General features: G+C 44.7%; 1 protein-coding gene across 5 annotated transcripts; it reads left to right on the forward strand.

Annotated features, from left to right (window-relative positions):
* Positions 1-1,296: 1,296 nt before the first annotated feature.
* Positions 1,297-7,038, forward strand: LOC113975136. Of its 5 annotated transcripts, none has more exons than XM_027698865.1 (7): positions 1,297-1,442; positions 1,923-2,165; positions 3,039-3,098; positions 3,724-3,855; positions 4,622-4,768; positions 5,530-5,590; positions 5,731-7,038. In XM_027698865.1, exons 2-7 carry the CDS (start codon positions 2,001-2,003, stop codon positions 5,832-5,834), a joined length of 669 nt encoding a protein of 222 aa, XP_027554666.1. In that variant the 5' UTR covers positions 1,297-1,442; positions 1,923-2,000; the 3' UTR covers positions 5,835-7,038. The 5 variants fall into 5 exon arrangements, with proteins under 5 accessions (XP_027554666.1, XP_027554668.1, XP_027554667.1 ...); XM_027698867.1 differs by having other exon boundaries at positions 3,782-3,855; XM_027698866.1 differs by lacking the exon at positions 1,297-1,442 and adding an exon at positions 1,489-1,610.
* Positions 7,039-14,555: the final 7,517 nt, after the last annotated feature.

Here is a 14,555-nt window from a genome sequence, read left to right on the forward strand (position 1 = left end):
GTGAATTGATTTCTTAAAAATGTTTAAGGGGTAGGTAGGCTTTAGTGCTGTGCTTGCTAGGATTTGGCTGGAGGTGCTTGGGTGGGATAGAATCATAGAATCATCCAGGTTGGAGGAGACCCTCAAGATCATCTAGTCCAACCATCCCACCCAACACTACCACTGTAACCCCCAAACCACTAAACAATATTACCCAATGGCAGATGTCTCAGACACCTCCAGGAATGGTGACTCCCCTACCTCCCCGGGCAACCTTTTCCAGTGCCTGGCCACCCTAACAGTGAAAAAAAAAATTTTTAATATCTAATCTGAGTCTCCCCTGTCTCAGTTTAAGGCCATTTCCTCTAATCCTCCCACTGCAGGCACAGTAGAAGAGACCGACCCCACCTCACTACAGCCTCCTTTCAGGGAGTTGTAGAGAGCAGTGAGGTCCCCCCTGAATCTCCTCCAGGCTAAACAAACCCAGCTCCCTCAGCCCTTCCTCATAAGACGTTTTCTAGACTCTTCACAAGCCTTGTTGCCCTTCTCCGAACACACTCCAGCGCCTCAGTGTCCTTAAGTGAGGGGCCTAAAACTGAACACAGTACTCAAGGTGTGGCCTCGCCAGTGCCGAGTACAGGGGGATGATCACTTCCCTGGTCCTGCTGGCCACACTATTGCTGATCCAGGCCAGGATGCCACTGGCCTTCTTGGCCACCTGGGCACGCTGCTGGCTCATGTTCTATCAACCAGCACCCCCAAGTCCCTTTCCGTTGACCAGCACAGGTTCTTGTGCTCTTTCCAATGGAGAGCAGGCACTGATGTGCCAGGGGAGCCTTTGCCTGTCAGTCCAAACAAACTGATCTCGTAAGTCATTAACATTACATATAGAGAGGGTTTCATGGAATCTTACAATCACAAAATGGTTTAGATTGGAAGGGGACCTTAAAGATCATCTAGTTCCACCCCTCTGTCATGGGAAGGGACACCTTTCACTAGACCAGGTTACTCAAAGCCCCATCCAACACTTAAACACTTCCAGGGATGGGACATCCAACAAACTTTCTGGGCAACCTGTACCGGCTTCCCCAACGCACAGTATTGCGCACGTGTGTGCCGTGTGAAGCAGCACTTAAGGCTGCAGCGGGGGAGGGGGGGGGGGAACAAACCAAGTTGCTGTAGAGAAGGGATGGGTGGAGTTCCCGGTCCCGGCAGCTCAGGAGTGCCCGGGGCAGCCCGCGGTCCCGCCCGGGGCCGGGGCGGGGGCGGCCGCTCCCCGCGGAGGGCGAGGCGAGGCGGGCGGAGCAGGATCAGCCCCGTCCCTGCACAGCTGTCGGCCGGCACTGCGGAGGCTCTCCCGGCCTCGCCGGGCTCTTTTCGCCCGGATAACACTCGGGACTCTTTTCCCCCCGGAAGCGGAGCCGGAGTTTTCCCGGTCCCTGCCCGGCGAGTCCCCGCCACAGGTGAGCGCGCGGGGCGGAGCGGCGCCTCCCGGCCGGCGGGACCGGGACGGGACGGGACGCGGGAGGACACGGGACACGGAGCTGGAGCCGCCCCCGGACGGGACGTTCGGTGACTGGAACTAGCGAGGGGAGAGAGCTGGAGCTCTGCACTGGCGCCTTCCTGGAAAGGTGCGGAGCTTAACTTCCAAATGGAACAGAACCCAGGCACCGCCGCGCCTCTCGGGGCAGCAGAAACCCCGCAGGGCAAAGGACAGCCGTGAAGGTGACGGTCGCACCTTCCTCTCCGGCAGCGTCAGGAGCGGTGTCCCAGGCACCTGCCAGGCAGCACGCCCAGGGATTTCCCAAAGGGCCGCTCACCTTTGGTCGCTGTCACCGCTGGCTCAGACAGATGAACTCTGTACTCCTGGTACAGGTCCTGCGCACCAGCCGGTGCCCCCCGGGTGCTGATGCTCCTGTTCCTTCTCTCTCTCTCCCGCCTAGGAAAAGCTGTTCTTCCTCCCCTGGAAGGCCACAGCGCCGCTCTCCAGCCTCCGTGATTTATGTGTGACTCGGAGCAGAATGGATCGCTATCGATACTTCATCTTCAACCAGAAGAATATGGTGGTGCTGGGGATGTTCCAGATAGCCCTCAGCACGGTGTGCGTCGTCAGCGGGTTCATAGATGGCATTTTCAGAACAGAGTCTCAGCTGGGCAGAACCAGAGCTCCAATTTGGGCTGGGATGGTAAAGTTGTACTATAATTTCTATGCTTTTTTCCCCCCCACACTGCTATCTTCTAGCACTCATATTGGGAGTGGGAGGGAAGCCAGGATTTCTTTCCAGCTCTTCCCTGGTTTTCTGCTTTGAACCCAGTTAAAGTTTCCTTATCATGATATAGGCAGAAGAGTGCAAGCAGACTTCCCTCTGAAGGAGCTAAATTAAATTCATTTCTACTGGATAATGTAGGAAATGGGGCATAGTGACAAGTGACAGGGGGTTTGTTGCAGAAGCATAGTGACCACAGAGAAGCCACCAAAGATGAGGAGGGGAACACTTCATCCTCACATCAGGTAGATGAACATCTGGGTGATGATCTGTGTCGCACAGCACAGTGCCCCTAATCCTCTGTGCTGCAGCAGGGAGCGGGCAGTGGAGGTCCCTGCTCCCTGGCATTCAGGACCCTAATGTTACCCTGCTGAGCCACACTGTAAGGAAATTGTGCTGAAGAGCTCTCTTCAGTCCAGAGGCTGCCCATCTCCTTTCAGTAATTTCTTTCTTTCCTCTGCAAAAGGCGTGTGGACTTGGGAAAGCAGCACACATTTTTAGCACTTTAAATCAGCCTTATTCCATCAGTTTCATTATTTGGCCAGAGCCATAAAGCTCCAGTCAGAGGTAGCAAGGCCATGGGGGAAGCAAGTGGGCAAGATGCATGTCACACATGGCCTGGAGATGCTGCAGAGGAAAAACAGAAGAAATGAGCAATTCTCTTCCCAGAGTAACCCGACAGTTACTCTGATCCAAGCCTTGAAAACAAGGACTTTTCATCTATGCTGTAGTAGTTTATCTTAGGAATCTGATACTGGTCTCCCAGTTACCAACTCCTTTTGTACTCTGCAGGTGATGGGAGTCCCAGGCGTGCTGGCTTTGTTCTCCTCTCAGAGGAAGAATCCAATCCTTGTAAGCTGGAGGGGCGGATGGGTGGTTGTGTGTGTATGGGGCAGGGGCAAGATGCTGGGGCAATCGAAAACTGAGTAGGGAGTGAGCTGACTGGTCCTTCTGCAGGATTAAGAGCCCATTTCTTTGAGTTATCTGCAGAAGAGCTGCTGTGTTCATAAGCAAAAGGAGGATGCAGTGTTACCTCGCTTTCTGCTGCAGCAGACAGGCACTGGGTCTAATAACAAGCAAAAGTCTGTAAAAGCACTTGGTTTTGAGTGCTTTTCTTTTGGTGGTCCTTCATGTTGTTAAGGACTGTTTACACTAAAGTAGGAAACAAAGGCTTGCACTTCCCAGGCAGGTCTCTCCAGCCATGCAAACTCCAAGGGGGGGGTATTGTATGTAAATACAAGATCTCTAAGGACAGAGTCTTGGGGTAGCACCTGTGATTAAGATTTGGCACTCAGCTGTAGCTCACAAATTCGGTATCCTGGAAACCTTTACTGCTTTGTGTTTGGCTTCCTAGTGACTGTTGCTATTGGGTACTTGTTGTGTTATGGGAGGTCAAAGGTTAGTAATTATAATGCTTGTTAGTACATTTGCAAGAGGATAGCTTTAATTCTTTTTCTCCCTAAAATTCTCTGTCTAGGTGAATGTACTGATAGTTGCTTCCATAATCTCTTGTGTTGCCATCCTCATCGTAATAGGTTATAGCTCCTTCACACTGAACTATGGTGAAGAGGAGGAGCTGAGTTCTGCCCCAGTCCATGTTATCCATACTGTAAGTATTGATATCATGATAATTTCCGGGGAACTAGACACCCTTAATCTTCAAACAGTACCAGGCACAAGTTATAGACGGAACCAGACTTCCAGGAGGTGTGCACACTAGGCCAGGTTAGCTGCTATCGCTTCTGAGTGCAAAAGGGTGTGGATTGAGCCATGAAAAAATACTGGTGCTGCTCATGAAAAGGTGCTGACTGCATTCCTGACCTGGTTTGGGACAGCAATTGCTAGGCTTGAATCCTTTCCAGCATGCACTTTAGGTGATAAAGTTACAGCAGTTACAGGTCAACTGGTTAAACCTGGGTATTATTTCAAGTGTATCCTCCTCAGTAAAGCTGAAGAGAAGGAATGAGTTAGCCCTTTTATGCCTCAAACCTGGCACAAGCAATGGCTCTCTGTGGGGGTGAAGGCATCCCAGGTGGATGAAGCTGACCATTAGTTTATTGCAGGACAAATCAAAATGTGGGGCTGCTAAGGTGCAGGACAGCAAGAAGACATTTCTCATTTTCAGTGTGAAGAAGAGCAGCCATTCCTTGGGTTTCTACTCATGGTTAAAGCTGTTTCCTTATTTTACTCCTTGTTCTGTTTGAGGGTCGTACTTGGCTTGTCCTTCAGAACACAGAAAGAAAAGCCTTTAATAACACTGACTACGAATCAATCTCCTACGATGCAATCTCAGCATTCTTGCAGTCATTAGATTATTTTTGGTGGAGAGTTTCACTTTTTGAATGTGGCTTTAACATCTCCTTTTCTATTTGCAGAGGTTCGTACTCAGTAAGGTGGTCAAGGGTGCTAACATAGCCATGCTGGCTGCATCTATCTGCAGTGCCTTTTTTGTGCTGGCCATGGCTTACTTGGGATGCCGGAGCCTTCCACGCTGCGCCTGCTACGACAGTGTGACTGGGATGGTGAGTGAGGAGACCAGGGCACAAGTTTATTTCTAATGAGGGTGGGTGGGAGGGGGAGAAGCTGGGGAGAAGATGTGTTTTACTTCTATAAACCTAGTCTCAGCTTTACCTCAGTCATCCAGGGCTAATTCTAAGAAATTAGGTGGATGTTAGAAGACGTTTATACTTAATTTGTTTTTTTTACTACCTCCCTCTTATTTACAGTCTAATGTAAGACTTAACATAAGTTGTCTCTATTTTCCAAACCATTTTTGCCACTGTAGCCCCAATTCCTATGAATTCCTCAAAAACTGCTCCTCTCACCCTTAAACCAACAATTGCTCCTGGTACAGCATTTCAAAGACTTACTGGTACTTACACACTAGAACTTCAAATTCAGTAATAAAAATATCTCCTGTACTGTGTGTGAAGTGTAGGGGGGATGATGACATGCCACATTTACTGCTGATTTATAAGGACTCTGCCTCAAGTGATGGGACACACACTGTAGGTCTCTGCTAAGTGAGCTCAGTAAATACCAGCTGCTTCTCTGCTTGAGTAATTCTATGCTGTGTTATTAAACATCTGATCATCTGATTTGGTAAGGAAATAATGGGTCCAGGCCACAAGGCAGCTGTCCTTGACTAAAGGCACTGAGTGGGTAACGTGAGGTTGCTGTAAACTTTCAAGCTAAAACTTGTTAGGAGACATTTAAAAGGAATTCCGGTGTATCTTGAACAAATTCACAGATGAGGTATTTGATGGTGCTGTTTCTTTCACAGGAATGGTTGCAACCTACTGAGGACCAAAATCAGGCTGTGGAAATGGTTTGTGCTGTACAAAGTGAGTACCCCAGGGATGTGGAAGGAACATTCTGAAAAAGCTTTACATCCCAGGCCAAAATCCTGATAACCAAAACAGAGCCAAAAGGAACTCAGGATTTTGTGCAGGTTTAATGGTTTCCTCTTTCCCTCCCCACACAGGCCCTGGGGGCAGAATTTTTAACTTCCCAGATCGGTTTCCAGCCCAGGATGTGGATGCAGAGGAAGACACATCCAAACCTCCACCATATATCAGACTGACTTGAGAAAGTGGTTGAACATTTTGTTCAAACGTGGCAAGAGAGATGTAACAAGCTCTTAATCTTTAAAGATGGTTATGCACTTTTCCTTGGCCTCTTGAAAAACACACACAGGAAGAGAGAACTATTGAATGCCAAACATTCACCAGAGACCACAGTGCAGAGGAGAAGATCCGCAGGTGGTTTTGGACATTCAGACTTTGTATAGTTAAAATACCTCATTGCCTCTGGAAAGCGTGAGCATTTTTTTTCCTCTGGCTTTTGTACTTAAATCATGTTTTATTTCACTAGAACTCATCATGCAATTTGTGTAGCACTGCTAGCCTTAGGCATTTAAATATTAAATACAATTGAATTTTTTTCAAGTGCTGTCTCGATTTCTCCCTCTTACTGAGTGAATTATTTGGATGATACGATACCTGGAGAAGAATAATGAAGGACCCACTTCATCACTGAGCTTCAGAGTGTTTTCCTTTTCTTCTTGGTAGGAGTAGGGGCAGGTAAAGTTTTTGATATGAAGCCTTGACAAAGCCATTCAGGTAACTCTGTCAGAACGTGGATTCTGAGAGGTGTACATGTGTCATTACAATTAGTTTTAGTGCTGAAGTGTAATGCTAGAGTGTGGTAGGAACTGGAGCTGCGGTAGCTCCTCTTACAGAGTCACAAATACTCTGAATTCAGTTCAGGTTTTTCTGTTTCAGCTTTGGAGACTGAAAGTTTAAAAGAAATGCTTATTTTGAAAAATTAATTTTCAAACCCGAAAGTATTTAGCTTCAATCTACCTATAAATTACTAGGAATGAGTGCCTGCTTTTAGAGGTTTTCTAATTACATACTTTTCCAGGTAAGGTAATATGAGATTAAATTAATACTTAGAATCTCAGGACTATGAATAATATGCTTTCAAGTAGAGGGAGGGAATGTTTATTTGTTGGGGTTTTTTTAGCTAGAAAATGGTGGATACTTAAAGATTTGTAAAATTGAGATGGACTGGTGACTAGAATTTACTTGGTGTATAGTAAGTGCTTATTACTTTTCAAGGTGAATGATACCTTCTAGATTGAGCTGTTTTACAAGATCATTGGTACAGATATATTCTGTGGAAAAATTGTATTGGTGCCTTGCTAAACTTGATTTGCATCAGAGAAATTGCTCTAAATGCTTAAAACCAAACCAAAGCTAGAACACAATAAAATCTTTATTCTCTTAAACCTCTTGTTAGGGAACACAGATGTTATTGTGAGGGAAAGACTTGAAGCACCTGTTCATTTAGCCCTTCAGTTTTAATTTGCATTTGATGCTGTAGTTTCTAATAGTTATCTTGATAGTCCAAATAATCACTCAGATGAAAAAGGTGATAGCAACAGTAACCAATGCATAACAGGTAACGTACATAATGGAATAATTAGGGATTAGCAGACAACCCCTTAATATTTGCAGCCTAATCCTATGCATACCAAACTCATACTTGATCTCCATTTTCCTATATCACTCAATTTTTACCCTTAGGCCTTCATCTTCATTTCCTATAGTTCTACTCCATTAAGTAGATCATGTTGAAATAGCCAGTTCCATTTGTCAGTCCTTTCTTCTGGTCCAAGGGTAATATTTCTCATGCCCTTCTTCCTTTTGTGTCTCTTCAGTGAAGTTTATCATTCCATATCATACATTGGGCCAGAATCAGACGTGTTATTAAACAGTAAAATGTAACTAGTTCTGAGCACTAAATAAGACCACTTGTTTCATCTTCCTTTCTGGACTAGGTTGGGAGTTATACTTAGCCCAGTCAAACTTTTGCTTGCAGAAGATTAATTTGTTTTCCATAGCATATTGCAGAGTATTTTTACTTTTTTCACAGGCTGATATGTAAGGGATTAGACCTAAGGGATCTAAACACTGCATTGTTTGGCATTAAACTTTGAGGCTCCAAATAAAATTTAATCCAGAAATTTTAGGATTCTTGGAACATTGGGATTAGATTTTATTTTGAAAACAGAGCTGGGAAGAGCACTGAACAAGTGGGAAGTTGCTGCTTTGTCCCTTCTGAAATGCAGCCAGAGGAAGCATTGCTGCTGCAGTGGTTTTGTACAATAAATCTTTGGCTGAGCACTTCCCCAGGGTGTGTGGAATATAATTGCCACTGGTCTTTGAGAAGAATCACAGTCAGTTCTTCACCTGTAGCAGGACTTTTAACCTCCAGCTAATTCCAAGCTCTGGGAAAAGGAGTTGTGCTCACTGGGCATTCTGGTGTCTCAGGAGAAGTTCATGGAGAGCTTGTGGAAGTCCTTCAATTTATTGCCTAGTGATCTCTGAGCAAGAGAAAGTCCCAGGTTCTGCTCCCTACTCTCTGGGCAGTTCCATGTGTTTTGGATGTGCATAATAACTAGATAAAATACATCACAGGTCATAGGAACCCATGGAGGGAGTTTCCAAATCTCTAATCTTCAGCTACCTTTTGGTAAGACGCCTTGTTTTATTTAGAATATAGACACTGGTCTTTTAGAAGACAAATAAGTTTTGACTTTCTTGTTGCTGTTTAATTTGTCCTTTAGCCAACATGCTGAGGAGGTGCATACTGCTAATGAAACACTTATGTGGAACTATCTTTACAAAACCAGCTCTCTCAACATCTGGATTTAAAAAAAAAATAAAAAAAAATTAAAAAAAAAAATGAAGGACTTGATGATCTCAGAGGTCCTTTCCAACCCGGCTGATTTTATGATTCTATGATTCTATGATTTTGGGGCCCATTCTGCTAAAATTTATTACAGATCTAGACCAAGGTCTTCTGCTGTAGTTTCTCTAAGGGACCTCTCAGTGCTCTAGAGCAAGGAACTAGAGCTTCCAGTCAGCTTCTGTCATCTCCTGAAGTACATAAAATTCCCATATGTACTTTATGATTCACTTTTAGGTGAATATCAAGTGTTTATCTTGCCTGCACGTTCTGAGCATGAAATAGTAGATGACTTATCCCATGGTGTAGATTAACACAGCATTTGAACAGGAAAGTAAGTTCCCATCTTGAGAAAGTGCTGTGAGCAGTAGGATAAGTCATGCCCACCATGAGGCATGTAATTCCAGGAATGACCTCAGATAAGATTTATCTTATTGCATCATATAAAGCACCTTTCATGGTCCCAAGAGAAGAGTTGTTCTTGAGTTTTTTTTTCCTAGAAACTGAAATCTTTTTTATCACCAAACTAAAAATGTCAGTTTTAGATTAGATACTAGGAAGAAAATCTTCACTGTGAGAGTGGTGAGGCACTGGCACAGGTTGCCCAGGGAAGCTGTGGATGCCCCATCCCTGGAAGTGTTCAAGGATGGGGCTTTGAGCAACTTGGTCTACTGGAAGGTGTCCCTGCCCATGGCAGGAGGGTCAGAATGAGATGATCATTAAGGTCACTTCCAAACCATTCTATGATGACTCTATGAAGACGTTTTACACTTTTTATTGTAATCTTGAACAGAAAAATACTTAAACCTGCATAATGAGGAAGTCCCAGTGGACTCTGGCACCCCTCTGTATGTAAACCAAGTGTCTGTGTTACTGACTTTAACCATTAAGATTATTCACTACTGGGAGTATAAAGAAAGATGCTCAGATCAAGAGAGCAGCCCCAAGCACCAGCCTCCTTCCCCAGCCCTCCTCAGGTCACATAGTGCTTCCTCTGCTGCCCGGTTTCAGCCAGGGGAGCTATCCACATCTCTGGGTGCTTGGGCTTATCTTGGGGCTGCAGGTCCTACTCTGCCAACTGGAAGCTTGACTACATGTCACAGAAAGCCAAAATCTTTCTGGCTTTAGAACTAAGTGTTTTCCTACAGAACCACAGAGTGGTTGGGGTTTAAAGGGGCCTCTGGAGATCATCTTGTCCAACCCCCCTGCTACACCAACCAAAACACAGCTGGTGTCATGTTCACTTGATGGTATCAGTGCTTGAATTACTTTAATATAGTAATTCACACATTGTAATTCAAAAGGGATGCTGTGCTTTTTTCTCTGGTACAGTGCCTGTCAGCAAGCATCAAAGCACTGAGCATGACTGCTTTCCCCATCCTCAGATGCTCCTGGCATAACTCCAAACCATCTGCAATGGAATGCTGGGGGTTTTCTCATTGATTAACATAAACTGCTGTTCTTGTACACTAAAAGAAAGCAAGACTCCCTGAGAGGTTATTGTGATCGCTAATAGCTAAAAGCAGCCTGGCTTTGTCAGTCTAAAAAGGATTTTGAGTTGCTAAAATGCACTGCTCAGCCTCTGCATTGTTTCTGGGTGGAAGTTATGGTCCCATCCAGAAGTACTATTCCATAACTAGCCATTGCAGTATGAGATGGTACATACTAAACATCATTCAGCAGCGTTTGGCTGCTGGTTGAACAGAGAAATTAGCTTTTATTGTGAGCTTGCAGAGCACACACGCCACTAGTCCTGGTTTGAATGCTGCGCTGTTGCATCAGCCCAGGTAACTCCTGAGCTGAGGGTGGCCCCTGCCACCACAACTGGTGCAGGTCAGGTCCTCCTGGCACAGCTCTGAGGCACAAGTTGAGTACCCAGCCCAGCTTTGAAAGCCTTTGATCAGTGGCATTTAGTGACAGGCAGAGCTCTGCCAGCGTGGCAGGTACTCCTTTGGCTGTGAAATAGCCTTAGCAGCAGACATTAGTGTGTAAAAGAGAAGTCTGCTCTATGCTACTTATAAATAAAAATGTATGTAATTGATTCAGCAGCAGCTCTAAGCCCTTGAAGGCTCTTATTTTCTTTTAGAGTCCTTCCAGTGGTGCAACCACAGCATCCCTGTTGCAATACCAGCACCTCAGGTCACTTGCAGACACCCAGCTTCTACAGCTCTTTCTAGGAAAGGGGCGCTGGTTTTCCAGAAAAGCGACAGCTGCAGTATGGAAATTGGTGGAAACTGATTTCCAGTTTAATGTCAGTCCCTCTAATTGGTTAGCATTGCAGAAAATACGTTCCTGATTGCAGTTTCCAGTGCTATATTTAGTAGCCTGTTCCACATGCTGGTTACGGCGCCTTCCCTGAGCCTGCCCATATTTCCAGGGACATTCCATGGCTTGTGTCACCCCCCACTTTCACTGGTGGAATTCAGGTGCATTTTTATTTATCATGCATACACACATCCATAGCACCTCCAGTGGAAAGGGCCTTGTCATTTGTTCCCAGACTTTTCCTCATTGGCAATATCCCAGGAACCAAGCTGACTTGTCCGTTCCCTCCCAGCATGACAAGATTTCCCTTTTTAGGGTGGGAAAGGTGGCTGCTGGAGGGAATGGTCACACACGACAGGGTGGCCCTCTGTGTCGAGGGGTGGGTGTCACAGCAAGTGCACCTCAGCATGATGCCTGTAGAACAGTGAAAGCAAAGTCCAGGGGGAAAAAATAGAAATTTCAGGTTTCACCTGAGCCCAGAGCTTCCTCTTCACCAAAACAGCCTGCACACGTGAGCGCTGCACTTCAGTCACACTCACCTTCCTTCACTTCAGAAATGGAAATAACCTGGTGTTTTGAAGAGGAATGATAGATGCCAACGTGACTCCTTGAAGCCAAACATCCACCTCTTGCTTGCTGTGTTGGAAATTGCTGGTCAAACCGGATCAGCCAGGAACAGGACACCAGCATCTCGCTTTTGACATGAGTTCGGGACCCTGGTTACGGACACCAAGCACTTTGTGCTCACCCTGTGTCAGCATTATTTGTGTTAAGTCAAAGACAAGGCGTTTACATCAAAAAACTTTTTTATCTTGAGTAGGCTCAGACTAATGTTGCCCTATTCCCTGATGCACAGAACAAGGCACACGAAATCCCCAGCCAGGGTTAATCACAGGGCGTAATCAGAAAGTTAATCAGGGAAGCTGATTCTGTAAGCTAATGTTCAACTAAGGGCAAAGAATTTTCTGAAGTCATTTCCCCGACAGAAGGGGCAGGAGGTGCTGGGGAGGAGGGGAAGAGGAGAAATCTTCATTCTGGTGAGAATAAGGGAACCATTTCAGGTACTTGTTTGACAACTAGCCTGTTTGGCTTTTTTTAATAGATAATATTTTATATGTTTATATTTATTTATATCTATATTTTTATTTTTCATAGATATATGGTTGGCGCAGTTCGTCCCCTGTGATGCTGGTCTGCTGGTGCTCAGGGTCAGGGCAGTCTTTACTGGGAACAAATGTCTTTCCCCTTTGCTGGCAAAAGGCAGCAAGAAGCCAGAGGATAAAAAAAAAAATAAATCACAGCTTTGCATTTTCATAGCCCAGCCTGTTCTAGCATGAAGTAGTTAAAAATTGAAGTCAAGCTTCTCTATAGGTCGAAGAACTGGCCTACAGAAGGGAGCCTTAAAAGAGCTAGGAAAGGACAGGAGTAGCAGTAATCAATCAAAATACAGATACATTCTGAAAACAGAAAGTGGTATTTGCCTGCAGCTGAGAGGAAGAATATTCTCTTTCCTGATTTTTTTTTTCAGTCAGTAGAAACCCCACCCAATATAACTGAAGCACGGCATGCATTTTTTGGAGTCAGTGTGTGTGATTTCTTGAGTCCTAGAATCATAGAACCACAGAATTGTTTTGGTTGGGAAGGTCCCTTAAGTCCAACCATTGATCCTTATGGGTCCCTTGCAACTTGAGATATGATTCTGTGATTCTTCAATACTCACAGTGTGTAAGTATGGGGAAAAGTCCTTGGACTTAAATCTAACTTGAGGAGGGAAAGCTCATCAAAGCAAACAGCATAAAGGGCATTTCCCAGCCTGCCTTAGCAGCTTCACTGTAAAGATAGGAACTGCTCTGTAAAGATAGACCCTGCAGCTCTTCAGGTCAGTCTAACCAAAACGCACAATTAAACTGCAGAGTTTCACTTGCACTTTCTGAGCTGCTGCAGTAATGTCTCTTCTTTTTTTTTTTTTTTAGTTACATCTTCGGCACTACCAGAAATATGTGCATTCTCTTTAATTGGCTTGACATTTATATGTCATCTTAATTTAAAAGAAAATTACTGTGGTTTATAATTCATGTTTCATCTTCTGGCTTCTGTCCACTACTTGTTTCTAAATACACTCACCACTTACTTCTTTAGTCAATATTAGTTGCTGTGTATATAGTGTTTATACTGAAACAGTACATGCAAATATTGCTAAAGCCCTTGCCCCCCACCCAGTAACCATGATTTAGGATGATGGCTGGAGTTTTCACTTTCCAAATTCTTTGCCCTCAGGGCATCTCACAGCAGTTGCTTCTGTGTCTCTTATTTTGTCTGATGCAGGCAGCCTCCCAACACTGATTGACCTAAATTTTTGCTACATCCAACAGCTCTTCTCTTATAAAGCCCAAGAGCTGGAGCTTTGAAGCAGATGCTATTGCTGGACTCCCACCTGTGTCACGTACCACACAGGCACCTCACTGCTGTCACAAAAACACTCTTCCAAGTGCTGCATTATGATGCCAAAGTATGCACAACTACGATGGCCAAAAATACATGCATGTGAATATACATGTTTTCTGGTCACCATTTTATATATATAGAGAGAATATATGTTATATATCTTTATTTATCATCTCTTATCACCATGCATAAAAATGAAATACACCTATTTCATGATAGCCAAAACTATTGAAATTGATTATTTCACTTCAGATGCAATTTGACAAAAGCACAACCTCTGTAAGCCTTGGAAGCCAAAGGCAAGGGCTGCCAACCATGTGCTTTTAACAGCAGCATCACAGTGACTCAGATATTAGCTCAGTATGGGAGTTAGTACTTCCAGGTAGTAATGAGGATGCACAGGAACCTGGAAACCCCCTCTGGATAGCACATGCCTTTTTTTTTAATCTGCAGCTGAATTTTTAGTTGCTGAAGCCAGGAGCCCTTCACTGCTTCTGATCTGTGAGTGCATTAAAAATATCTTGAAGTCAATGGAAAAGCTGTTGCGTGTATTTTAGGGTCAGTTTCATCTTTTTCTTGTTGCGTGTTCTTCCTTAACTAAAGAAAGCACCAAGGGACAGAGGATTATGAAGGACAAGGAGCACCTCAAGCCCACTGAACATTCCAGAGTGTTTTCGTGGGCATGAAGGGTGTGGAATGACTGGGCTTTTACGTAACAGCAGCCAAGAACAAGAACCTGTACCTCTACCTTCTGCAACAGCCCCAAAAGTGCAAGTGCAGGCTCAGCATATAACACACATTCCTGTACTCCACCAACTCCACTTGTAGCCCGGAGCCCTCCTCCCACTCTTTTAGCCACATGCAAAAAGAAATTCTTTTCCATGGACATGTATAGGGTTTTTTTTCTTAAACCTTCAGAAAATCCTAGCAGTCCCATCATCCCATGGCCAGGACTTCCAGTTTACTGCAGTGTTAAAAGACAGCATTTTGCTTGAACTTCTCTTCTGACAGCTTCACTTTGCAGCACTAAGCCAAGACTCAGATAGGCCACTGGCCACGGGAAGGGAGAAATATTTTTACAAATGCAGCCTCTGCTTTATGACCTGAGATTTAGATGCCCAGAATGTTGTTTTTAAAAGCAAATAACCAAAGATTTTCATTAAGAGGGAGTTTAGCATATTGCCTTATGCCGGAGTCTTTTCTGGCTGTGACCTTTCCAAAGGGGTAGTGCAAACAGTACAAAAATAATAATAAAAAAGGAAGTACTGAGCTAAGATCAGGGTCTTATGACTCTTCATATGCTCACATTCACACTTGTTGCTTCTTCCTGTTTATTTAAATACA

Source organism: Neopelma chrysocephalum, unplaced genomic scaffold (assembly GCF_003984885.1).
Source record: "Neopelma chrysocephalum unplaced genomic scaffold, ASM398488v2 Primary Assembly neopelma1_133, whole genome shotgun sequence".
Lineage (NCBI taxonomy): Eukaryota > Metazoa > Chordata > Aves > Passeriformes > Pipridae > Neopelma > Neopelma chrysocephalum.

Coding starts and splice junctions, on each gene's coding strand:
- LOC113975136 (XM_027698865.1), top strand. CDS start 2,001: ATGGATCGCTATCGATACTTCATCTTCAACCAGAAGAATATGGTGGTG. Junction 2,166..3,038: donor CTCCAATTTGGGCTGGGATG/GTAAAGTTGTAC, acceptor TGTACTCTGCAG/GTGATGGGAGTCCCAGGCGT. Junction 4,769..5,529: donor ACGACAGTGTGACTGGGATG/GTGAGTGAGGAG, acceptor TTTCTTTCACAG/GAATGGTTGCAACCTACTGA.